Source organism: Eretmochelys imbricata, chromosome 4 (assembly GCF_965152235.1).
Source record: "Eretmochelys imbricata isolate rEreImb1 chromosome 4, rEreImb1.hap1, whole genome shotgun sequence".
Classification (NCBI taxonomy): domain Eukaryota; kingdom Metazoa; phylum Chordata; order Testudines; family Cheloniidae; genus Eretmochelys; species Eretmochelys imbricata.
In genome coordinates, this window is record NC_135575.1 from 57,362,484 (window position 1) to 57,387,679 (window position 25,196).

General features: G+C 39.1%; 2 protein-coding genes across 3 annotated transcripts in view; one reads left to right on the forward strand and one right to left on the reverse strand.

The window, feature by feature from the left end:
- HHIP (hedgehog interacting protein) overlaps positions 1-25,196 on the forward strand; it is an 87,730-nt gene that overhangs the window by 53,856 nt on the left and 8,678 nt on the right. The window contains exons 5-11 of the mRNA XM_077815314.1: positions 1,838-1,989; positions 2,834-3,007; positions 5,355-5,498; positions 8,917-9,038; positions 11,675-11,798; positions 12,580-12,710; positions 14,028-14,109. Coding sequence (XP_077671440.1) covers positions 1,838-1,989; positions 2,834-3,007; positions 5,355-5,498; positions 8,917-9,038; positions 11,675-11,798; positions 12,580-12,710; positions 14,028-14,109 — 929 coding nt within the window. The remainder of the gene's footprint in view (positions 1-1,837; positions 1,990-2,833; positions 3,008-5,354; positions 5,499-8,916; positions 9,039-11,674; positions 11,799-12,579; positions 12,711-14,027; positions 14,110-25,196) is intronic.
- ANAPC10 (anaphase promoting complex subunit 10) overlaps positions 1-25,196 on the reverse strand; it is a 242,554-nt gene that overhangs the window by 37,459 nt on the left and 179,899 nt on the right. The window contains exons 5-6 of one of the 2 annotated variants that reach the window (XR_013345935.1): positions 15,540-15,629; positions 14,652-14,720 (exon numbers count right to left, since the gene is read on the reverse strand). The gene's annotated coding sequence lies outside the window, so the exon portion shown is untranslated. Of the gene's footprint in view, positions 1-14,651; positions 14,721-15,539; positions 15,630-25,196 lie in introns of those variants that run through there. The other variant, XR_013345934.1, reaches the window with a different exon arrangement.

Consider the following 25,196-nt stretch of genomic DNA (forward strand, 5'->3'; position numbering starts at 1 on the left):
ATAATTCACCTTGGGTGGTAGGCTTCAATTTGAGTTGCCATCTTTGAGCACCTAAATGAGCTGATTCTTCTCTCCAAAGGAAGAACGGGAGTGTCTACGCACAACAGGGTAGAATCATGTATCAGAAAATTTGGAAATCTATGCCCTCTATTCTGTAAAAAAAGAAACTCAGATTAGCCTTCTGTTTCAGACTTTATCAAGGTAACCTGGTCAAAACTCTCAGGAATTCAAATCAGAATCTAAAATAAATTCAGATCCAGCTTCAGGACTATGTTTTTGATGAACCATGAAAGAGAAAAGGGTGGATTACCAACCCCTTTGTCTATGATGCAGATAACTCAGTAGCACTGACTAGGCCACTGCAAGACAAAGGGGCAGACTTCTCTTCTGACAACATCACTTAGCTGACTTTCTCTAGCCAAAAACTCAGCTGATTTTGGCTGCCTCTGAAATAGAAGGATCCAGCTTTAGTTGTACAAACTATTAAAGCTCTCATCCTACTTTCATCCTCATTTCTTTAAGTCAGGTTTCTCTTCAGTGGTTGTGATAAAAACAAAGTATAGGAATCTCTCAAGTGAAAACAAATGTAAACTGTGCATTTTCCGAATGAGGCCTCCTGTTGAACATATCGCAACAGCCAAGAGAGACTCATCCATAACACTGAATTGCAAGTGTATTTAAAAGATTTCACACTCCTTTTAATTTAGAACTTCATATTCAGTTATCACAGGTGTGGTTATGGTTACAAAAAAATTTGCCTGCATTTGAATGGGGTTTAAAGTCTTGGGGGGAAGATCACAAAACATTTCTTATTACCAGCTCTGAAAGTCTGAGGAATCCTGACCAAGCTACCAAATAGCCATGATGTAAACAGTCACATATGAATTGAATTTGAACCATTGATTAAAATTATTCTGTTTATTTATGTGCTCTTCTGCAGATGACCGTATATTACCTAAAAGGGTAAAACAAATCTATATGCTCTTTTTATTTAAATACAGCGAAATGAAATTTAAGCCATGGTAAATTACATATATTTTTAGAAGCCAGAAGATTAAATTGCCTTCTATTTAAGTACACTGGTATTTGCATTGTCACAGTATATTATATAGATTTGATGCATAACATATAACTGTACTAATCTTGGAGGTAATCATAACAACAAGAAAAGTTGTTTGGAGATTTTCTATTTTTATTTTTAAGAATAACAAAAACCTTTCCATTGAAAGGCCACATATAAAACTATGGTTTCTATGCAGAGAGACCGAGGCTGCTTATTACCTACAGTACGCTAGCTATGATGAACAGACCACCATAGTTGTGACAACTAATGTAGCTGCCTCCAGGGTAAAACAAAGGTTTACATATTACACAAGCAATTTAACTGTTTTCTAAACATATTGCCAAGACAGTGGGAGTTGGCAGCCAACACTGTGTTTTAGGTTTTGGATACTTGGATTAGAAGTGACTTCTGATTACAGACCTTTTTATTTGTCTTCTACGAACTACAAGCAACCTAGTAACCCAGCAAAGAATTCTTCACAGCACTTAAACTGGTCTTCATGGCTTCCCAGAGATTACATACACAAATCACTCCACAAAAGTGGTATAAGAGTCTTGTGCATAGATAATGACACAAGACAATTGTCTTGTTCTAACTCTTAAAGAGTAGCTGAAAGTGAAATGTTTTATAATCCTTTTTGTGCAGTAGTCAAGGAAGAAAGAAAAGAGTTTGGGCAAAGATTATCCATAGAAAGACTTTTTTGGGGTTCCAGCTGAAACACAATAAAGAACATAATTAACTTCACAATTCTTTGTGTTTTTCATTTGACTGCAGGGAGGAGATGAAAGAGGACTGTTAAGCCTTGCATTCCATCCCAATTATAAGAAAAATGGAAAGCTGTATGTGTCTTATACCACCAACCAAGAACGGTGGGCCATTGGACCTCATGACCACATCCTTAGGGTCGTAGAATACACAGTATCCAGGTACCATTAAAAGTCAAAAAATCAAAAACATTATGCTGTTCAGCACTCTTCTCTCTTTGGTATTCCTTATTTTTGAAATGAACCATAACATTTACAATGGGTATATTTAGGTACCTTCAGGAAGTACCACTGGGTTAATTTCAAGAAATAGTTTTGAAACAGCAGTGAGTATATTGCCTCATTCTGTTTTTTAATACACTTTCAATTATCATTTTTATTACAGTTGTTCCCAAATTATCCTGTGTAATATCTTTTGTGACAGCAATTTCTGTGAAATTGTTTGATGTTTTACTGTAGAGTTACAATAGCTGTTCTGTCATTTGACTGAATTTAAGTTTATTAGTAAAAACAGGAAATCAAGAACGGCATGTAGCCGATCAGTGGCTGCTAGCAGCAAGTATCTCCAATTGGCTCGTGATGGGACACGAGATGGGGAGGGATCTGGGTTACCACAGAGATTTCTTTCCCAGGTGTCTGGCTGTGGGTCTTGCCCATATGCTCGGGATCTAACTGATCTCCATATTGTCAGAAAGGGTCAGAAAGGAATATTTCCCTGGGTCAGATAGACAGAGACTCTGGGAGTTGGGGACAGGGAGGTTCGCAGTATGGGGCATTTGTCACTTGCAGGTTTAAACTAATGTAAATGGTGAATTCTCTGTAACTTGAAGTCTTTAAACCATGATTTGAGGACTTCAGTAACTCAGCCAGAGGTTAGGAGTTTATTACAGGAGTAGGTGGGTGAGGTTCTGTCGCCTGCAATGTGCAGGAGCTCAGACTGGATGATCATGATGGTCCCTTCTGACCTTTGAGTCTATGAGTCTATTTTTATATCTTCATACCACAGGAAAAATCCACACCAGGTTGATATGAGAACAGCAACGGTGTTTCTAGAAGTAGCAGAGCTACACCGAAAACATCTAGGAGGACAGCTTCTGTTTGGCCCAGATGGCTTCTTATACATTTTCCTTGGTGATGGAATGATCACTCTAGATGATATGGAGGAGATGGATGGTTTAAGGTACAAAACCTGCCAATGGATAGATTCCTTTTTCTTAATTATTTGTCTTCTGCCTTTCAACAATAATTAGGGTCAGACATTTGAGTTCCCCCAGTGTTGTGACCAGTTACCACAAACACAAAGGGACAAACCCTGCTCACCTTACTCATGATACTAAGCATCATTTACTTCGGAGCATGAGTTAAGCAAATAGTCTCAGTACATTCTTGCAGCTGAAATAAATCTTTTCATACATGTGTGTTATCAAAGCATTTAATTATCTGTCACCAGCAGTTGTGATTAGATTTAAACTAGGGCTGTCAAACGATTAAAAAAATTAATCACAATTAATCACAAGATTAAAAAAATAGTCCCAATTAATTGCAGTTTTAACCGCATTGTTAAACACTAATAGAATACCATTTATTTAAATATTTTGGATGTTTTCTACATTTTCAAGTATGTTGATTTCAATTACAGCACAGAATACAAAGTGTACAGTGCTCACTTTATATTATTTTTATTACAAACATTTGCACTGTAAAAAGGTAAACAAAACAGACTCTGTGTGTGTGTTGGGGGGAAGTGTGGGTGTATGTGTGTGGGGGGGAGTGTGTGTATATGTGTTGGGGGAGTGCTCTCTCTTTAAGCAGAGCATTCAAGAGCCTGAACACTTTTTCAGCCAGCAGCAGCTGCTGTCAGCAGCTCTCACTCCTGAGCTAGCAGCAGCACAAGGCAGGCTCCCCCTGTTCCCTGACCCCAGCTCAGCAGCAACTTGGTACATGGGTGGAGGAAGGGGGACACCCCGACATCAGCCCCCTGCCTCTCCCACCAGCACCCCTGACTGCACAGCTGACAGGAGGCAGGCTCCTGGTCTAGAGCAGCTTGGCCAGGGGCGGCTCCATGGAGTGGTGGGGGCAGGAGGAGCAGTGGAGCAGGACAGCTCTCCCAGAACACAGAATGGCCCCCCTCACCCACCCCTAAGGCCAGCCCTCATTCCGAAGTCTCTTGTCCCTGGTCGCCTCCTGCTCGCTGCCACAGGCTGTGCCTCACTCCCCGCCCGGCTGCCGCCAAGTCCCATCTCCAGAGGTGTGCTATTAACACTCATTAAAAAAAAAAAAACAACCATTAATCTGTTTTGAGTTAATCGCATGTGTTAACTGCAATTAATTGACAGCCCTAATTTAAACATAACAAAGGCTCCCTCTCCTAAATAATTTTTTTCCAAACAGGCCAATTTAAAGAAGCAAATGTGCTGTAAAAAAGGTTACAGACACATACCGAGGTAAATCATGGCCCTGCAACAACCAGAAAAACATCCAGATAGCAAATGAAACAATCCTATTTCGGGTGCTGCCCCTACAGCTTTGTCCATCTACTTGTCCCTGGTTCATTGTGCTAAACTCCAGTTGGAATAACACTTGCTTTGTCATTTAGAATAATTAATGTATGAGTCCAGATGGAGAGATCTTCCCTCATTAACTGACAGGAGATGCTACACTCAGAGGCCTCATCACCACTGATAGACAAGCAGATGTTCTGTAGCTTTTGCAATAAGCACATTATCAGTGGCAAAACTGAAGAATAATTCCAACATTTTATTTTAAATGTACATACAATAATGGGAGACTGAAACAGATTGAGGTTTGGATATGGGGAAGGACAGAAAGCAATTAATTTAAATATTTAGTTGATGCATGTTTTTGAAAAGACATTTTGATAGTATAATATAAAGTTGAGTTATCCTTTTCCCATCCCATCATGAACATTATGAGAAAATGTTTTTGCCTTGTTCTATTCCTTGTGACAAAAGAATTCTGTTCACTACTAGCTTCAACATTTCCTATCAAAGCTCCATTCAAAGTATGAAAGAACTTTTATTTTTACATAAGCCACAGTTAATCTTTGGAGCTCACTCCCACTAGATATCATTCTTGAATCCAAGAACACGATTTAAAACCATATTAAATACACAAACACACACATTATATTGCTATATAATGAGTACATCCACAGTTACCTTAGAGAGGATTAAACATAAGAGGGATGTAAACCCTCATGTTCCAGGGAATAAACCAATTGTCAGGGTTTGAAGAAAGTTCCCCTATTGGCAAGTTGTTTCATAAAGGAGCACCAAGTACCTCCTTATAAACATAATCCTGCCAGAGACAGGATAATGAACTAGATGACCCAATGATCAGTTCAGGGATGGCACTCCCTATGATTCCTATGTTCCTTAAAAGTAATCTACATATGGCTCAGTGAAATAAGTGGTTCCCTTTTTTGCTTCATTGTAGTACTGTATAGATTAAAAAGTACTTCAGCTGATATATTTAAAGTCAATTATGTTATCCTCCAACTTTCTCAGCGACTTTACAGGTTCTGTATTACGTCTGGATGTAGATACTGATTTGTGCAATGTTCCTTATTCCATACCACGGAGCAACCCACACTTTAACAGCACCAATCAGCCTCCTGAAATTTTTGCACATGGACTCCACAATCCAGGCAGGTAAGTAAGTTATATTTGTCATTGTTGAGGAGCAAACACTGTTGTGATCCAGGTGCTTCTTAGGCTTGCTAATTCTAGGACATATTCTGCTCTCAGATGTTTTATACATGTTTCTATTGAAACCAACAGGAGCAACAGACATCAGAGGACAGAAATCCGCTCATAAAGTTAGGGTTTTAGCACCCAAAAAAAAAAAAAAAAAAAAGAATTGGAAGGAATATGTCACAGAATCTTGAATAGCACTTTGAGATTGGGCCTTTGCACCACATCCATCAGGCCAGGCTGGGACCATAGTTTTGTAACTAGATTTCCTACTCAGGGCTGAATTAACACAGGGTCTTTAGGGGCTGCAGCCCAGGGCCTCGGGCTAAGGAGGGGGCCCCACAAAAATAAATCCAAAATTCTATACAATTCAGTGGTCACCAACCCGTCAATCACGATTGACAGGTCGATCCTGGAGCCTCTGCCAGTCAATCGCAATCTCCGTGCCACTAAAAGTCCAGTGGTGCAGCAGGGCTCAGGCAGGCTGCCTGCGTGCCATGTTCCCATGCCGCTCCCAGAAGCGGCCGGCTGCTGGCACGTCTCTGCAGCCCCGGGGGGAGGGGGGTGAGCGTGTCTCCGTGCACTGCAATGGGAGCTGCGGAGGCAGTGCTGAGGGCAGGGACAGCGCACGGAGACACACTCTTCCCCCCCGCCCCCCCCCCCTCCACCAGGGGCCACAGAGACGTGCCAGCAGCCGGCCACTTCTGGAAGCAGCATGGGAACATGGCATGCAGGCAGTCTGCCTGAGCCCTGCTGCGCCGCCGGCTGGGAGCTGCCTGTGGTAAGCACCTCCCGGCCAGAGCCTGCACCTCGCACCCCAACCTCCTGCACTCCAACCCTCTGCCCCAGGTCAGAATCCCCTCCTGCACCCAAACTCCCTCCCAGAGCCGGCACCCCTCACCCTTTCCTGCACCGCAACACAGCCTGGAGTCCCCTCCTGCGCCCAAATGCCCTCCCAGAGCCGGCACCCTTCACCCTTTCCTGCACCCCAACACAGCCTGGAGCCCCCTCCTGCACCCAAACGCCCTCTCAGAAAGACACTAATATAACAGCTGTTCTAAGGGAAGAAGTAGGCTATTTTGAATTAACTTAACTATATTCTACATGTTTTAAGGCTGAAATGTAACCACAGAATGGTTTTATGTTAATTAAAAGCCACGTTTAATATAGCGTTAATAGCCTCAATGCCATAATTGTGATCATTTTGTTTTAAATTAAGAAAAAGACTTGTATACAGGGGCCCCACAAAATCTAATAGCCACAGGCCTTAGGAGAGTTAATCCAGCCCTGTTCCTACTGAGCAGTAAAATGCACAGGTTCTTTGTAAGCAGGCCAATCATTTCTCTAGTATGAAATTGGAAATATGGTAATGGGATACAGGAGATCTTCAACTTTAGAGAACTATTGCAAATCAAGGCTGTTTTGACTACAAGTTGCTGCCAGCTAGTGTATCTTTAATAGCACATCTTAAATGGTGGTGTCTCTCCAATGCCTAGTAGATGCATGGCTAAAGAAGAAAAAATACCAGCAACATTTGAGATTATTTCACACCCTCAGAGACCCCAAGGTCTATAGAAGGGCTATAGAAGCTGAACTACAATATCTTCTTGCCCTTACGGGTAGTTGCTTCCTGACTGAGATGGAGGCACATGCATAAGGCAGTTTAAAGAAGTTTGCACTGCTGCTGCCCAGGCTGTACCCGTCCTGAGCAAAGAAAGTGTATTGTTGTCAATGAAGCCCTTCCCAGAGCACTAAATTCATTTTCAGAAAGGAAAAAGGAGGAATGCATTCTTGTCCATATGCCTGTTTTCAGGATACTGAAAATTTGCTGTATTTTATCTTGATCTGAACATTTGTTTAATGTTCAGATCAATCAGAGGCAGCAAAGTCTAGTTGGCTAAATATGCAGATGAAATGCAGGAACTTTTATATTATATTCCCAGCTCTGCCAGGTACTTATTCTGTGGCCTTGGGCAAACCAATTAGCTATTCCTCAGATTCCCTATCTGAAAAGGGAGATAGTAATTTTGGAGGGGAACAGGGAGTGTAAACATTATCGTTTGTACAATGGTCTGAAGATGTAAAGTACTAGATACATGCTTAGTAGTATATTAAGAATCTTTTGATACACCTTTGTACAAAGGAGTGAGTTAAGCTGTGGTATATTAGGAAATACTTTACATGGTTTGATAGCAATAATTCTAGAGTCAGCAGAAGTCAGCTAATAAAGCCAGCAGCAAGCTGCTTAAAACCCTCAAAGGTTTGTACAGATTTCTCATAGTTCAAAAAATATATTTGGTAGAAAAAAGGCACAAAATTTTCAAGTAATAAATCATCTTTTGAGTGGCAGAAACAGAAGTATTTTTAAAATAGTGGGAGAGACATCTGTTAGCTTTAAGAAAGAAAAGAGAACTCAATTAGCCACTATAACTTAAAATGAAGTGTAGAGTAATACAATTCCGAATGGCTGAGGGGGAAAAAAGTGAAACCTTTTCTTAACTGAGAAAAAAAGGCAAGTAGAAAACAAACAAACATCTGGTGCAATCTAACCGATAACAAAGAGCAGAGGGATTCACATAATTTGTAGTTCAGCAATTAGGGGCAGTAATGTTAAAGGACAGGTCTACACTACAGTTGATATAACTTACGGTGCTTAGCGGTGTGAAAACGCCCTACCCCTGCACAGTGCAAGTTTTGCGCTGTCCATACCAGCACTATGTTGGCAGGAGATGCTCTCCCGCCGACATAACTTCCGCTTCTCACCAAGGTGGAGTAATTATGCCAACAGGAGAGCGCTGTCCTGTTGGCATAGTACGTCTTCACCAGATGCTCTGCAGTGGTGCCAACGTAGTGATGGAGTATAAACTTGCCCAGTAACATTTAAGGCCATGCTTTGAGAAACAGAAGAAATCCAATTTGGTTAAAAAAGGAGTTGTTCTTTGCTTCCTTTCTATGGTCCAACACCGCTATGCAATAAGAATCAAGTTGCATAGATTTGATGAGCCTTACAGAATTAAAGCTAGTTAAAGTACCAATAATTTCAAACATTATTCAGCAGAGCCCAATTCTTGGTGACAAATAGGAAAAAAGTCTATCCATTCTACAGAATGTGTCATGAGGCACAAGGGGTTTTTGTAGCTGTAGTTTTGTTTTTGTTTTTTTTGTCACAAAAGTATGAACTCTTTCTTATGCACACAAACTTGTTTTCTCTGTGATCTGGGCACAGTGAATAATATACTCCACTAAAATATACGGAACACAAAGAGAACAGTCCTCCAAAATTTGACCCGATATTCTATTAGTAGAGAAATAAGAGTCCATAAGAAGCTTTCCCCTAGTCTTTTATGACTTTTCTAACATGCTTATTGATGCACAGGTGTGCCGTGGATCGCCACCCAACAGATGTAAATATTAATTTAACAATACTTTGCTCAGACTCAAATGGAAAGAATAGATCTTCAGCAAGAATCTTGCAAATAGTAAAGGGGAAAGACTATGGTAAGTTTTATCCAAAACTATTATGAAAAACAGCCTTCAAAAAGTCTATGGAATAATAAATATGGTAGTATTGCCATATTATGCTGTATTGCCATAGGAAACTAGGAAAAACCAGATAAAAAGGAATATTGTAAACTTAATAGGAAACCAATGAAAGACAAAGTACAAGAAAATAAAGGAAAGAAAAGAAAAGAAAATGTAAATGATGAGGTCTGTTGTTATACATGTTTGTGACCATATGTGACTGCTCATAAAGAAAATTTTCTGAAAGATCAGGAAGTGATGAAAATGTATGCTTACTCATTCACATGTAACCTCTTAAGATACAGAATTTAAGTCTTAGGCAATGTGCCTCTTGTAATGGAGACTAAATGAGAGGCAAAACAACAGAGCACAAATATGATGGGGGTATTTGCCCCCATACTAACCTAGGAGACGATAATGGGACTGAGAAGGGGCCAATTAATCAGATAGGCCACAGGTCAGGGGAATTAGGTGGCCTCAGAAATCCCCGGAATGAAGATGGAGCCCAGCTGAGAAGGAACAGGTGGGGCTAGTATAAAACAAGGAAGCTGGCATCAAAAAGGGCTGCAGTGAGGGAGCCTGTAGCCACTCTTTGAACATTAGAGAGGGAAGGAAAGAAAACTAGATTGACAGGGTGTAGGAAAAGATTCAGGGAAAGGGCAGCAAGGTTTAAGATGGTACAGCCCTTGGCTGAGTAGAGGATCCCTGAGCTGAAACCCAGAGGAGAGGGCAAGCCTGAGTTCCCTGAAGCCACTGGGAACTGGCATAATCTGGTCAGTGGATGAGAAGACTGCCGGAGATAGTGTGTATGGAGGGACTTTGATACCTGGGAAGGCGAGACTCTAGTGACCCGGCAGGAAGCCATGAAGATAGAGCACCCTGAGCCACAGAGAGAGAGAGAGCGAGAGAGAGAGAGAGAGAGAGGTGGCAGAGCAAGCAAGCGAGTGGCAGAAGGTGGCATAAGACCTGGAAAGAGCTAATCCCCAAAGCATCCAGGAGGAGGTGCCCTAGCAGTGAGAGGGACTCTGTTCCAACAACCAAATAGGGAAACTACTGAACACTGTTTAAATTTCAGTTAAAATGTTCAGTTTGGAAATGTACAATATAATATTACTTCACAAGTCATAACATGGCGCACAGTACATCAGGAAACTTGGATTTTAAAGAATTGATATAATCTATTGACTTGGGGCTATTATTGCTAAATAATTATCTGAGTTATATTTAATGTTAAAGTTTGATGCTTGCTGAGAACACTTGCAAATTCAGACAAAAGCCAGATGACCACAGCTCAGAGCTATCTTCTGTCTATGTTGAACATTTAACAACTTCTAAATTCATTCCGGTAAAGTGTGGTAAAATTCAAAGCAGTGTCACTTGTATGGTATCAAGGACTGACCTAATTTCATGGGACATAAGCTATCTAGGTCTTTAGACTGACCTATGTATACCCATTTCTCCCCCAATCTGTACCGTACTTTGAAAGTAGAACAACTGAGCTGGCTCATGCAGTAGTCCACATGTGTAATACAGTCACTTCAATTTTAGTTATTTAACATATTTGGTGTTGTCATTTTATGAATGCCAAGCCAAAGAAAAATGTGGTTTGAAATGGATTTGGTAAACCACTGTTCCAACAGAATTTTGACTGCATCTCTACCGTAGATCAAACTAAGCAGTATTGTGGCATGGAATTGTGTCCGTCCAGAAGAACTTGCCAGAGCTTGTGCAGTGGTCAGTTGCTTAAACAAAAAAAATAAAATCATAATTTCCCTTTCTCCCTTGTATAATTTCATCCCTTAAAATCATAATCTAATCTGGGAAATTCAGTCAAAGATTTACAAGTGGCAGTCCAACTGCAACAATATTCATGTAAAATAAAAATATCTATTGGCTGTGATTTAAAATTACATAATTGTAACAAAATTTGAGCCTGGTTTTAACCTATGTAGTCTTTAAATATAGTTTAATTGCATATATAGGATCATTTACACATTAACATTGTTGAGGAGATTATCTGATATGATTTAACAGTGCAGTTCTGCAAGAAAAAAATGCATGTTAACTGTTGTCAACCCTAGCAGCAGTATAATGGCCTCAGCCTAAATACGAAACTACAGTCAGCAATACTGATGCATGATACTGAACAGTACAGGCTTATTGCATTAAGGAACTGACCTTAAAAGAAAGAAGCTTTGGGCAAGATTTTCAAAAGCACAAGTCCTGCTGAAAGTCAATGGGACTTGAACTCCTAAATCCCTAAATCACCCCTTTATTATTTATAATGCTGAAGCATAACAGATCCATTCTGTGGGTGAAACTCAAGTCATATAAAAGTCAATAACAAGACTCCCATCAACTTCAATAGGATAGTTAGGATATGACCCCTTTGGCTCTATTCTTCTCTCAGTCTTAGGTTAGGCTATGTCCCTCTATGTTTATGATGGTGTTTTCTGGTTTCCCTTATGCTCAATTTCCTGTCTTATACATCCTGTACATCTCAACATTGGTGCAATTTAAATGGCAATAACTTTTCTTCATACTGTATTTGCATAATTCTTTTTAATATATGAAATTGCATTTGATCTAATGCTATGGTAGTTACTTTTTAGAAAGCGAGCCTTCACTTCTAGAATTCAAACCATTCAGTAGTGGACCATTGGTCGGTGGATTTGTATACCGAGGTTGCCAATCTCAGAGACTTTATGGAAGTTATGTGTTTGGAGACCGCAACGGGTAGGTGTCTTAAAATATATTCAGTTATGATACATATAAAGCAACAATAATATTTTTCATGTTTGCATATTAAAGTAGTTCTGTCAGCCTTGCAGTGTGGCAATGCCATAGGGAAATCTCCAGGTTTGGAAACAAGATAGGGACCACTACTTTCTGAGTCATGGCATTCTAATGAATAGCAGCAGAGGTGACCTACTTGATCTCTGGAGGAGGTTAACATGGAGATATTGATCCCAAAGGTTCCTCAGAGACCCCCTAATCCACTCTGATCCTCCAAACACTTATGCCCACGCTTAACATTAAGTACACGAGTAGTCTCATTGACTTCAATGGATCAAGTATTTAAGCATGTGTGTAAGTATTTACAAGATCGGGGTCTAACTGATTAACAGAGCAGCTTTGAATCTTGGTCTCATGGAAACATCAATGATGGAGAAAAAGTAATGCTTTCTGGATGAATGGGTGCTGTCCTGTCACACCAAGCAAGAGAAATGCTTAGTACCTACGTGCAAGAGAAATATTTTACAAAATATTTTCAGGATATATATATTTACAATACTTTGGGCTCAATTCTGCCACACATAGATACTAAGCAACGTGAGTAAGGATGGCAGAAGGATTAATTGTGTTTGTACAATGCCCGCTGGGAAACTATATTGTGATTAATTTTATAGAAGTGTCCATGGAACTACTTATTGCAACTCCCTTTTATTATCTGGACATTTTAAGTTCTCTTTTCAAATGCTATATAACAGTTTGCATTGTATGTGTTTGATTACAGAAATTTTTTAACGCTGCAACAGAGTCCTGTAACCAAACAGTGGCAAGAGAAACCTCTATGTCTTGGCAACAGTGGTTCATGTAGAGGCTTCTTTTCAGGTCACATTTTGGGATTTGGTGAAGATGAATTAGGTATAGTAGAAAAACTCTTATTAAGTTACAAAATAAATCTTACCAAAATTACATGCTGCACCATACAGTATTATAGTAGGTCTTTAATTGTATCAGACTCTACAGCATAGCTTTTCTTTTCTTTTTAACTCTTTGACCAAGATTGCCATAGCATCGTCCCTCCTACTCTTTAGCATCTACGTAAGAAGCAACAGGGAGAGGTAGCAGAACGGGTGAAGGTCCCTATTTTAAATCTGTGCACAAACGCAGGGGGTATGAACTTAAGTGAAAGGCACAAATGTAGTTTAAGTTCCATGAGCATAAGACACACATCAAAGTGAGGCCAAGAATTGATTGAAAATATCTAAATGCCATTTACTCCTCCTGTTTCAGAACTTAAAATTCTCATTCATGCTAACTGGATTTTGCGTAAAGACCAATGAGAGATTTTCTTAAATTAATAACTGACTTATATTTGCCTCTCAACACTCATTTAAACAATTAACTATGGAAGTTCAGTGCCATAGTAGGATAGGACACTTTCACCTTAGAAACTTGAGTTCAAATCCTGAATTTGGTGTAAAGGAAAAATGAGTTTGATGATTTCACACTCTTGACATCAAAAGATCATTAACCGCATTGACACAACTGGCAGGAATGTCTTAATAGATGCCAAGGATTTGGGTGGCAATGGGACTGCAATTCAGTACTGAGGTGCTTACTACAATTTCACATAGGATGTTTGCACAGCATCTAGCTCTAGCTGATGCTATTCCTTCGCTTTTATGAACAAATGCACACACCACCACCTTTAGAAAGAAAAAAACTTGGTGTTTCTAGTATATATAGTTTTTAAATCGGAATGGATATTTGTCAGAACAGCCCACAGGTAATTAGTCATCTTTATAACGAAGGGCCTGTCATACATTGCACACATTCACATCTCAAAAAACAATTTACATTTATATAACTCCATATTTCAATAGTAAAACTATTGAATGGGCAGATGAAATTACCCCCTTCTTCCCCCCCACCCAAATTTTGAAGTTTTGTCTAAATTTTGAAATTCAGAAATCTTCAACTAGCTCTATAAAATGTAAAAAGTGAAGAATTTGGTTTTAAATTTGCATGACAAAGTTTGTTTCATGTTTCTAGTTTTAACTGGTAAGAATTGTTTCATACATGTTTTCAAACAGGAAAATTACATTGTATTTTCCAATGAGGCAAGATATTTATTTCATGAGGTTTTCACCATCTTGCAAATAGAGCTAGATGGTAAGTCAGAAGTACAGCATATTATTAAAGAACACTAATTTACTAGATCTATTTCTTTAACAGGTGAGGTGTACATTTTATCAAGCAGCAAAAGCATGACACAGTCTCACAACGGGAAACTCTACAAGATTGTTGACCCCAAAAGGTAAGCATTGCTTTACTCACATCACAGATTAGATCAATCTGTTCATAAGCAGGTTAATAAAAACTACCTAGGCAAAATATAAAATGAATACTCTGTGAAACAGAATAAATTATTTATGCTTCACTTTTCCACGTAGCTCTGGTCATGCAATGCTTGAACAAAAACTGAGGGAAATTCTCAACTCAGGAGGCTTCCTAGCAGCAGATGTAGGAGCCATCAGCTGATACACACACTCTCACCAAAAGTAACCACTATCAAGTATAATTTAAATGCTACGACATGATTTTTTAAACTGTCAGGGGAAGCCTATATATCATCTTCCTCAATCTCTGGATCTTACCCTGCTTCAGCCTAGATGCTCATATTTTGGGCGTATTTGGGTACATTTGTGGCAGCCTAGACTCCCATATTTACAGTAGAACCTTTTGAACCGATCCACACAGAAGATTCAGCTGGGATTCTGAATCACAAGTGCCTACAGCTGAGTATATATAGTACTCACCGGTGTCAGGACAACAAATTCTTCCTGTCTTAGTGACTGGTGCCCAAGGCCAGCGGGTGTGCTGTGCAAAATGATGTAGTAGTTCACATACGGAACTGGTTCAAAGGGTCTGTGCAGTGACAATGACTATATGAGGAACATACACATTTCTCCCCAAAGCATTCCTTTTTTTCTCCTGCCTGGGAGGTCCCACACACAGGAAGAACACATGAGGGCAGATTCTCATTGATTTCAATGGAGCTATGACAATTTATGCCAGCTGAGGATCTGCCCGATGGTTTCTAGAGACGTCCCTGCCTCCAGGCAGTTATATGCATGGGTTAACTTGCTGTCATCCACCTCTTCTCCAGGTAAGTTTGTACAATGAACAGTGCACCCCAGAATTTATCTGTGACCAGAAAAGCAAAGGCCATACCAAGGATCTTCTGTTTTCCCACCACCAAATGAATACTCCAAATTGTGTATCAAGTCCTAAAAACCAGCAACTATTCCTAACAGGCCCCCAAATCCTACCCAAATGATTTATAAAACAAAATCCATAGACTCAATAAAATTATTCTGACTTGTGATAAAAACAGTGATGAAATTAAAATCACCCAAAAAGGTTTTCCGAGGTGTAATTAGCACCAAAAGTTGTACATCAAAAATGAGGAATTATCAGACTCAAATGGACAAAAATAGGCCCAAGTTCTTTCTATACTACCCTATACACCAGTCAACATATGAAGAAGCAAATCCCTTTACCCCAATTTCAAGTTCTTTACAATGCAACTACTTCCAAGGGAATGATAGGGGATCTGAAAACTGTGCACAAAACCCCTCCCTTCCATACACCAATGTCCAACATCTTGGCACGTGAGCATCATTACATTTTAATACATTTAATACAATGGGGGTAATGGGAGAAAAGCAGTTAAAGGGAACTCACCTTAGTTAGAGAAGTGGTCTTTTCTTCCCATGGCACCAGCAGCTCCATCAGACCAAGCCTGTGTCATCTTAAGTGTCTTACACCTCCATCCTGAAAAAACATGCACACAGGCTACAAGATTGAACACAATGCTAACACAAGAAAACAGGGCATTGAAACCAGTTGTACTAATTACTTTCACCCAACCATCCTTCAGTGAGCTATTAGAATCATTCATATCTGCCTGCTGCTTAGATCTACTTCAACATGTTTTCCTGTTCACATCAAGATAGTCCACATTTTCATCATCTTTTTACTGCTCCTGTGAACAATTTGTCTTCTAACCAGAGTTGAAATTCTGAATGTTGTTGTTGGTACAGCACATGATAATAATGTGACTGTAGTAATAAATTAATTGCATTTAGAACTATGTTATAGTATACTAGTGACAGTATAGTTCTAAGGGTCTGTGATTAGTATCCCACCCAGATATACTGCAATTATTTAGGAAGCAAATGTGACTGCAGTCTGTCAGTCAAGGTTATTATGCATGTTTTATGTATGCTTTCTAGTATTAAAACATTTTTTCCAACACAAATCTTGCTAGCCTCATTTTGATTGTTTAGTCTGTTGGTGTATGGGTTTAAGTGAATTTTACACCTTAAATCCATTATTAGTATCCAATTACAAGGGGCTGCCTTGTTTGACCCTGGCTTTGTGTTCTTGTTGCCTTGTCTGGTAGGGTGGTCTCAAAATGACATACCTGAAAGACCAGACCTCCCATTGCAGTGCTCCTGGTTAGCGAATTCATGTGTGGGCAGGGGGGAAGATTTGTGTTTGGTTACTGGAGAAAGTAACCTGAGCGCTATAGACATTGTCCTAGTACATTGGCATACATTTGAAATTACATGGATTGTGGCAAAGTACATAGTTCTTGGACAAAGGAGGGTTTGTTGTTTGTTTTTAACTATCATCGTAGGACTTTTTTTAGGTGAACTGGACTCAGTCCAACATCTTGGCATGTGAGCATCATTATATTTTAAGCATTAGTTTTTCATTCGTTGCTAGCATACTGGTGATCAGGTATGCATTTAAGAAAGTCAAAGCCTTTGAAAAATTTAATGTCTAATGCATAATTCAGTATATACATTTTCATCTCCATACAAATATCATTTATCATTTGTTTCTGATAGTGCCCACTCTGTGCTAGCTGCTTTACACACACACACACACACGTAATCCATGTCCCAAGAGTTTTAAGTCTAAAATAAACAAAACTAAGATGAAGTGTAGGGCAAATGACCATACCATACAAATAAAGTTGTCAAGATGGTTGTCTCTCAATAATACAATGTTTCATAATACAGTGCTGTGAAAGAGATGTTAGATATACAGACTATCCTAGTTACCCTCAATCTTGCAATTATCTATCAGCTGTTTCTTGTCAGCACCTTGGTAGAAGTGGGTCTCAGGAGGCATGTGAACATGGAGCAAGTAGCAGCTCTGTTTATCAGCTCAGTGAGAACATTCCACATGAACAAACATAGCCAAATGGTGGGTGTTGACTACAAATGAGTAACTCAGAGGCACAGAATAAGCTTCCTCTGCCTGAGGAATATGTTCTGTCCCCGATTCCTAGCAGCAGTTCCACACAGCTACCTGCTGCTGCTACCAACTAATGAAGTTACTCTTTTAGCCCAAGTGGTAGAGGTTCATAGTTTGAATATGGAGGAGATCTGGGATTTTAGCTCTGCTAACTGTAATTGGAAGTCATTATATAACCACCCCATCTGGCAAACAAAAACTTTCCCCACCATTGTGACCTCACAAAGCAATGTACAGTATCAACCATGGCAAAGCCCCACTTCAAAACTCAGGCCATGTGGTTCCTCTAAAATTCTTCCACAATTGACTGTTTAGTCAACAGCAGAAGAAACCACCCTCATATTAGGATGTGTGGAGAAAATCCAGCAACATATCCAGTGGAGTCGTCTGACCTCACTTTCTGGAGTACGATTGTCTTACATGGCAGTCAGACTGAGTGAAATCAGAGATGGTTCATTCAGAATTCTGATCAGATAATTCAATTTACTGTAACAGGAGCTGAGAGAGTAGTTATTCTATCTGATCTATTTGAAGTGGTCTATTTTGGTCGAAGTTAGTGAGTCCTGAGTGAGACTTGGTGATTGTGTATCTGTGCAGAAGATCTAAGCCTGTGACAGGATGGCAACATAGCAAACTTGCTAGGCAGAGGCCACTTTCAGGCAGAAAGAACCTGAAGCCACAATCCTTCAGCTTACAAAGTTAGTGTCACAAGGGAAAAGGCTGCAAGTGCAATAGACAGTCAAATCTCTATTTCTGATAGAAGAGACTGAGTAGGTACCCCTCACAGACTGGGGAACATGGCAAAGAGACATGCTATGAGCATTCAGAGTAGCAGCTGTGTTAGTCTGTATTCGCAAAAAGAAAAGGAGGACTTGTGGCACCTTAGAGACTAACATGAAAGCTTATGCTCAAATAAATTTGTTAGTCTCTAAGGTGCCACAGGTACTCCTTTTCTTTTTGCTATGAGCATAGAGGATTCTATTGTCAAATATTGTTAGCTGGGTATGCGGAGACAATGAGAACCATTTGGAGAGTTGCCTACTAGGCACACAGTGGTGTGCAGATTTCCTGACACATCTAGACAAACTTCTAGGAGGAGGAGGAGGAGGAGCCTGTGGCAGTGTCATATACTGGTATAAATGACACAAGGAAGTGTACAAGATTGGTTCTGGAAGTCAAAGTTGGATTATTAGGAAGGCTTAAGTCCAGAGCTCTATGATATCTTTCTCTCGCATGCCTCTGGTTGCATGTGCTAGGCAGGGGGAACTACAGCATCTCATTGTGCAAATGAGATTATGTGTACAGAGGAGATGGTCACATTGTAGGCACTAGGGAAGGGAGAGGCTAATATGGAAGAGATAATTAAAGTGGAACGAGATTGCTGGCAAGGAAAATCAAGACAGGTAAAATTAAACTTCTAATCAGAGGAAAGCTGACAGATACTGAGCTGCACTCCAGTTGGGCAGAGTCTTCTGGTGAAAATGTCAATAACAGAAGATAAAGTAGGTATCTAATAGGAAAGAAGAGGTCAGTAATTCCAGCTCTGCTAGAAGAAGGATGGGTTGAGGCTAGAGCATCCAATTAGATAATAGGATTTCAGATAAAGAATATATATAAGAATAGGCGCACAATCAAAATTAGGGCTTTATTTAGATGAACAGTTAGCACACAGTACCCTGGGTGTAAATCTACAGCGCTAGCATGCTGCACATTAACTGTGTGGACCATACTACAGTACGCTGGTCCACTGCGATCTATTCTGCTTTGAAATGACAGTAGGTCAGTATTACTTATCAGTATGGATGTATACCTATACCAGAGTCAGGCATATCTGCGCCCATACAAAAAGGAAGGAGACAGGCAATTTAAAAAAATCTCATTAAAATGGCACTTTTCAAGAGATAATTGGATCCAAAGATTTACCTGTCACTAATATCAGCAACTGAAAGGCTAATGTTGTGCTTTATTCATGCTTAGAGGAAGAGGAGAATGATCCTAGCATTTACAGAGAAGTAAAACTTCAGCATCAGGTATATTAGTTAAAACCATAATTAAAGATAGAATTTCCTATAAAAGAAAACTATGCTTCTCCAACCTATTAGAATTAGAGGGTATTAAGGAAAATATGTTGCCATGATATGAGAAGTAAAGTGTTGTCATGGATTAGGATTTGATGAAAAGATAGAAAATAAGGAGTAGGAATAAATGCACAAATTTTCAGTATGAACAGAAGTCACTGGTAGGATGTCCCAAAGACCTATAGTAAAGCTGCACTATAAATTGATTATCTGAGAAAAGGGGTCAACAGCAAAGTGGCAACATTTCTGGAGGACAAAGTTATTTAGGTTAATGAACAATAGAGAAAACAGGGAGAAATTCCTGAGGGACCTAAGAAAGGAGTGCTTCGTCAGCACACTGGCAAATGACAAGTGCTAGATAAAACACATTGGAAGGAATCACTTGAACTATGTTCACATGTTGATGGTTTCAAATTAACTACCTGAAGGGAAGCTGCAGACATCATTATGAACAGTTGAATTAAACATCTTTAAACATGTTCTGTGCTCGTACAGCATCTAGTACTACGTGGTCCTAATCCATAGCAGGGACTCACAGGCACTACCACAATACTACTACTAATAAATAAAATAATAATAATTAACCATTCATAATTAATAAGTTAAACTGTGGAAAGTGCTCTGAAACCATTGTGATGGGTGGCTATGATAGAAGGGCAATGAAAATGGTCAGACATATGGAAAGACTTCCACATATAAAGAGAGGATGTAAAAAAACCACTATTTGATGTAGATACAAGATTAATAAAAGGTGGAATATTGAGATATATAACACAAAGAATGATTTGTAGTATGTCATTTGGGCACTGCCATTTACCCTCATATTACAATAACCAAGAGACATTCAATTAAAATAAACTGAAAGGCAATACATTTAAAACTGATAAAAGGACTTTTGTTTATTTTACACAATGTACAATTAGCCTATAGAACTCACTACCAAAGACATTTTTGAGCCACAGAGCAGGAGTCAAAAGAGCAAACAAACATGTATAGAGATAACATTGTTTGTATTATTGTAGTCATGGACCAGGACCACATTGTGCTAGGTGCTGTACAAACACAGAACGAAAAACATCCCTGCTCCAAAGAGTTTATAATCTAAGTAGAAGACAAGTGACAACAGATGGAGACAAACTGGAGTACAAGGAAACAATGAGGCAATATTGGTCAGCAAGAATGGCAGTGCTCTCACCTCAATCATTGTCAAGTTTTTTGCAGGTATCATCATCACCACCACCACCACACTAGCTAAGGATACCCCGCCCAACCCCCACCCCACCCAGCAAAAAAAGAGAGAGAGAGAGAAAGAAAACAACTCTTAGGCTATGTCTCCGCTATGTCTCCACTACAGCACAGCTGTACCCCTGCAGCTGAGCTGCTATAAGGTCTCGTGTAGCCACTCTCTGCTGGCAGGAGAGAGCTTTCCCACCAGCATAATTTAACCACACCCAACGAGCGATGGTAGTTGTGTCAGTGGGAGATCATCTCCCACCAACATAGTGCTGTCCACACCGACACTTTTGTTGGTGAAACTTATATTGGTCAGGGGACTGGTTTTTTCACATCCCTGACTGACAAAAGTTTTGCCACAAAAGTGCTAGTGTAGACAAACCCTTAAGCTCTTATGCTTCAGGATCTAAATCAAACATTGCCTCGGGTTAGAAAGAAACTCACCAGACATAGGTATAGAAATCCATTTAAGGAAATCCATTCCTTCCTCTGAATCATCTAGTATTTGCCATAGTCTGATACATGATTCAACTAGACAGACAATTGTTCTGATCCAGTATGGCAATTCCTTAGGTCCTGTTTATTTTTGAAAAAGAGGGCAGTATCTAATACCTAATCAGGTGCTCCATGGACTTTCAAGGGAGAATACTTCCCCATGCATTATGATTAGTCTTCACAGTTCTGGACTACAGCATGTCTGCAAAGCGTCTTTGGGCCAGGCTGGAGTTGTTTTGAGTTGGACTAGGCCCTAAACTTGCTTAACCCTACAAACTTCTACCATTCAGTTTAGCATTCCTTTCTGACACTCTTCTGCGAAGAATATTTACAAATTAATTTATTCCAAACAAAGGATTGTGTCTGGGGCACTTGATCTCATTCAGGCGATTTGAAGCTAAGGTGAATGCTGTTCCCAAGAACTTCAGCTGTTATAGCTTTTAATACAACTGTCTCATATGTCAGGAATTTGCCATTTTCAGAAAAATATAAAAATAATGTTTAAATGTTGCATTTATGAAGATTTTGGTTAATGAGAGATGAGAATAGAAATATACAGTATTAGACCCATTCTCCAAAAAAAGTCTATGTTTGATGGTTCAGAGATATACTCTGAAAGCACTTATTAAAGCTGTCAACAAAATGAGCCATGTTATTGGTGAACCCACCCAGGTGGGCCATACAATCTCCCTCTATCCAAAAAGTTACTATCCCTCTAAGTCATTTAAGAGAATGGAAAGTCAGAATTAATGTCTAATTATATTTAGTTTAGTCTTAGAATGCAAAATTCTTATCTCATTTACCTAGCCACATGCAGTTACTATTCCCATAAGAGACACTAAAGAGAAATTAAAGCTCTTAGTAAATACCAGCCTAGAGAGTTTCACTTTACAGAAGTACACCACAAAAAGTCCTTTGTAACCACTATGGAAAAACTGAGGGTTTTTTTTTTTTAAATCACAGCACAATCCACTGACTGTAACGGTTTTGTTTTCATTTTCTTACTGTTTCTAACATTGGGTATTAAGGAGCTTTCACTTTTTATCATTTTATAAGGAAAAAACAGTTCAGTTTATCTTTTGACTATTTTCTGGAGCCTGCAGGAAGCCAATTCCTCTGCCATCCCAAAGAAAGTCATACATAATAGAGCAGCTTTAGTCCAGTAAGCCAGTCTTTGCCAATTCATCAGTCAAAGTGTTATGCAAGTGGCCCCCTAAATTGATAAATTCCCACAGTGCCTGTTGACCCAGCTGCCAAGTGCTCATGCAGCAGGTGTTGTTTTCATGACCACCCTGACAGTAATACAAACTGTTTAGCAGTTGCATTGACCTCTTAGCTATTAACATTGATACAGGCTCCACTAGGGACTAGTTTTCAAACATGACAGAATTTCTTAAGACTAGAGGTCATGAACGAGTATACCATATAAGAATAAATTTTATAGGTTGCTGAGTTTAAATCTAAGAACAGTGAGGTTTTTTTCCACATTATTCCCATGTAGTAAATCTGGAGACAAGTAACGAGCTTCTGGCATATCTCCCAGTACTTAAGGTATATTTTTATTTTAGAAACTGTACCTGAAGAGATACAATATTTATTCTGTGACAAGTAGTAAATTATAATGAAACAAACTTATTTTCACTTGCAATTTGCCCTAGAAAAAATCAAAGTTAGGATACATTTTGCATTAATATGTGTTTGTCCATCATTTTAATAACTAAGTAATATTTTGGGTGAAATGTAATTGAAGTGAAATCTTCTCCTATCCACAAAGCAGTGAAACTATCAGAAACCCTTTTGACATCAGAGTCAGGATTTGCATGGATATGCCCTATTCCCAGAACAGAGATGCATCTTTTGTTTGTTTTACTCGCCAAGCATTTTAAAAATATTGTGCCAACTTCACCCTTGATGGCATGGCATTCGCTTCAGTGGAATTACATGAAAGCTGAATTTTGCCTCCTAAATTGTATTGCTCCACATGTGCCTGAGTGGAATAGCAACACACATTGCAATTAAATCACTGACTTTCTGCATGTGGTGGAACTATCAAGAGATTTATTAAGGATGCCATGAAATGACAGGTTTCAGAGTAACAGCCGTGTTAGTCTGTATTCGCAAAAAGAAAAGGAGTACTTTTTTCATGAAATGACAGATTATTTTTATGTGAATTTTCCTTTATTAAAACATGGCTTATATTTGTATATTTGTATTCCTTAACTTGCATTAAATAATAACAGAGGCTGCTCTTCTATTCCTAGTACAGTAATGCATATGTAAATTATTTTACTACCCCGATGTCTCAATTTGCTGAGTATGTCAGACCTTCATCAGACAATGAGTACCCCGAGACCAAATGCGGCTTTTATTCCATGCTCCATATATCTACGATTACACAGATTCATGAATGTATACTTTAACAAGCAAGATATCTAATACTGTACTGTTTATATAAATAGCTCTTTAAGATATAGAGTCTGAAAAATTCTAGTTACATAGTCATTAGCAGCAGCTTTTTTGGTTGACTTCCTAGGAGCCAAATCCTACACACAATCAGTTTACTGGGCTCTGCACTTGAGAGTTTTATAGGGACTAATGGGAGGAGTGAAAGAATCTTTCCCACAGAACATCATGTGGATAGTGAGCAACTCCATGGTTACAGCCGCCATGTCTTGCAACTTGGAGATTGTGAAGAAGTAGATGATACATGCATGAAGTCACTGACCTTAATCTGGTCCTGAGTCCAAGAAGGGACAGTAGGTCAATAACTTTATGGATCCCCATCTATTCTCTACATCTGCCCCATTCTCCATGTTCTATGTCAGGAGACACAGAAGAACTATGTGTGTGAGCAAAATTACAAACATGCTTAAGTGTTGGCATGATCAGGCCCTCAGTCAGTTCCAGAACTAATTTTACCTTTGTGGGATCCAGTTTAAAACAATTGTTCTGTGCCTGAAAACGTTCTGCCCTTAAAGATTTGAATATCATAAATTGTAAGTTCTATGGGGCAGGAACTCTCCCTTATATGTTCATGTGTGTACATGTTCAGCAGTGCTCTGATCTTGAGGAATGCTTTTGGGCTTTACCATAATATACATAAGGAGTATTGGTAAGTTTTTTCACATACAACTCAACAATCATAACAGGGTTTTGTTTCACCTGCCTTTTTATTAATCTGGTCACTAGGCACTTTGCCAACGTGAATTTTGCCATCTTTCCTTCCACTCCAGCCCAAGTAACTAGTGATGTGATCAATATTGATGAAGCATGACAAGTACAAGTTTATTGATAATTAATATTAGAATAAAAATCAGAGTTTTATTCACAAGTGTCAACAATAGAGAGAAATATTTGAAATTGCGTAAGTGATCAAACAGGCTTAAGTGCATATAAAATACATGATTTCCACCACATTCAAAAACACGTCAAAAACAGACTCCAACATTAAGCTGCAGAACTGGACTTTATTTGCAAACTGGATACCATCAGATTAGGCCTGAATAGAGACTGGGAGTGATTGGGTCATTATAAAACCTAAACTTAATTTCTCCAATACTAATTTCTCCCTACTGTTACTCACATCTTCTTGTCAACTGTCTGTAATGGGCCACTCTCTTACAAATTCAAAAGTTATTTTTCCTACCTTGGTATCCTGCTGTTAATTGATTTATCTCGTTAAACTGACCTCACACTTGGTAAAGCAACCCCCATCCTTTCATGTATTTATATCTGCTCCTGTATTTTCACTCCATGCACCTGATGAAGTGGTTCTAACCCATGAAAGCTTATGCCCAAATACATTTGTTTGTCTCTAAGGTGCCACAAGGAATCCTTGCTATTTTTACCACATTAGTAGAATACTAAGACAACAGAATTTACCTACCAGTGCTAACATAGATAAAGCTGTTTGATTAAATAAAAAAATCAATTCATGAATATTTTCACAAATAAAAGCTCTGAGTTCAGTTTCTGTCATTTGTATGGTCATTCTTTACTTCAAAATATTTCTCAGATAAGTCAGCACATCTTCATTTTTATATGATTCATTCATACATGCAAGCCAGCCATTAAAGCACACAATTTTGAGACGCCTTTGGAAAATTTCGCCCACTGTGTCTATCTGAAATTAAGCACACTAAAAAGAGGCTATGGGAAGTCTCTTTACCAAGACCCTGCCTGTGCACTAGCAGATTTTCCTTTATCACCCCTCCTCCTGCCACCACAAATTATGCTTTTGTTTAATATTAAGCCCTTAAAATGCACT